The 653-nt window shown below is 66.5% G+C and overlaps 1 protein-coding gene across 1 annotated transcript; it reads left to right on the top strand.

Annotated features, from left to right (window-relative positions):
* Nucleotides 1–212: 212 nt before the first annotated feature.
* SPRN (shadow of prion protein) lies at nt 213–653 on the top strand (the record flags this gene model as incomplete). Its single annotated transcript, XM_080694557.1, has 1 exon — nt 213–653. One exon carries the CDS (start codon nt 213–215, stop codon nt 651–653), a length of 441 nt encoding a protein of 146 aa, XP_080550683.1.

Here is a 653-nt window from a genome sequence, read left to right as displayed (position 1 = left end):
TCCCAGCCCATCCCTGCCTTGAGCCTCTGTCCATGATGCTGAGGGCTCCCTGAGAGGTGTTGACTCCCAGGTCCTCACAGAGCAGAAGCTCCATCTGCCCCAGGATCCTCCTCTCCAGGCAGGCCCTGAGCCCCCTCTCCCCAAACCTTGTTCCCCCTCTCACAGAAGCTTAAGTCCCTTCTGCCCTCTTCCCACAGGTTTTGCCCGCCAATATGAACTGGACAGCAATGACCTGCTGGGCTCTGCTGCTGGCCGCGGCCTTCCTCTGCGACAGCAGCACAGCCAAGGGTGGCCGTGGAGGGGCTCGGGGCAGCGCCCGTGGAGGGCTGCGTGGCGGCGTACGCGGGGCCTCGAGGGTGCGTGTGAGGCCGGCACCCCGGTATGGCTCCACTCTGCGCGTGGCTGCGGCAGGGGCAGCCGCAGGGGCAGCTGCAGGGGCTGCAGCAGGCCTGGCTGGGGGCTCTGGCTGGAGGAGGGCCGCAGGGCCAAGAGAGCATGGCCTGGAGGACGATGAGGATGGGGTGCCAGGCGGCAATGGGACTGGCCGAGGTGTCTACAGTTACTGGGCCTGGACTTCTGGCACAGAACCCATACTTGGCCCACACCTCTGCCTACTGCTGGGCAGTACCCTTGGCCCCCTGGGGCTGCTGTAG

The sequence above is a fragment of the Muscardinus avellanarius genome (assembly GCF_963383645.1).
Source record: "Muscardinus avellanarius genome assembly, chromosome: 4".
Taxonomy (NCBI): Eukaryota; Metazoa; Chordata; class Mammalia; order Rodentia; family Gliridae; genus Muscardinus; species Muscardinus avellanarius.
The sequence above is the reverse complement of the archived record's forward strand: the minus strand, read 5'-3'. Positions and strand labels throughout refer to the sequence as shown.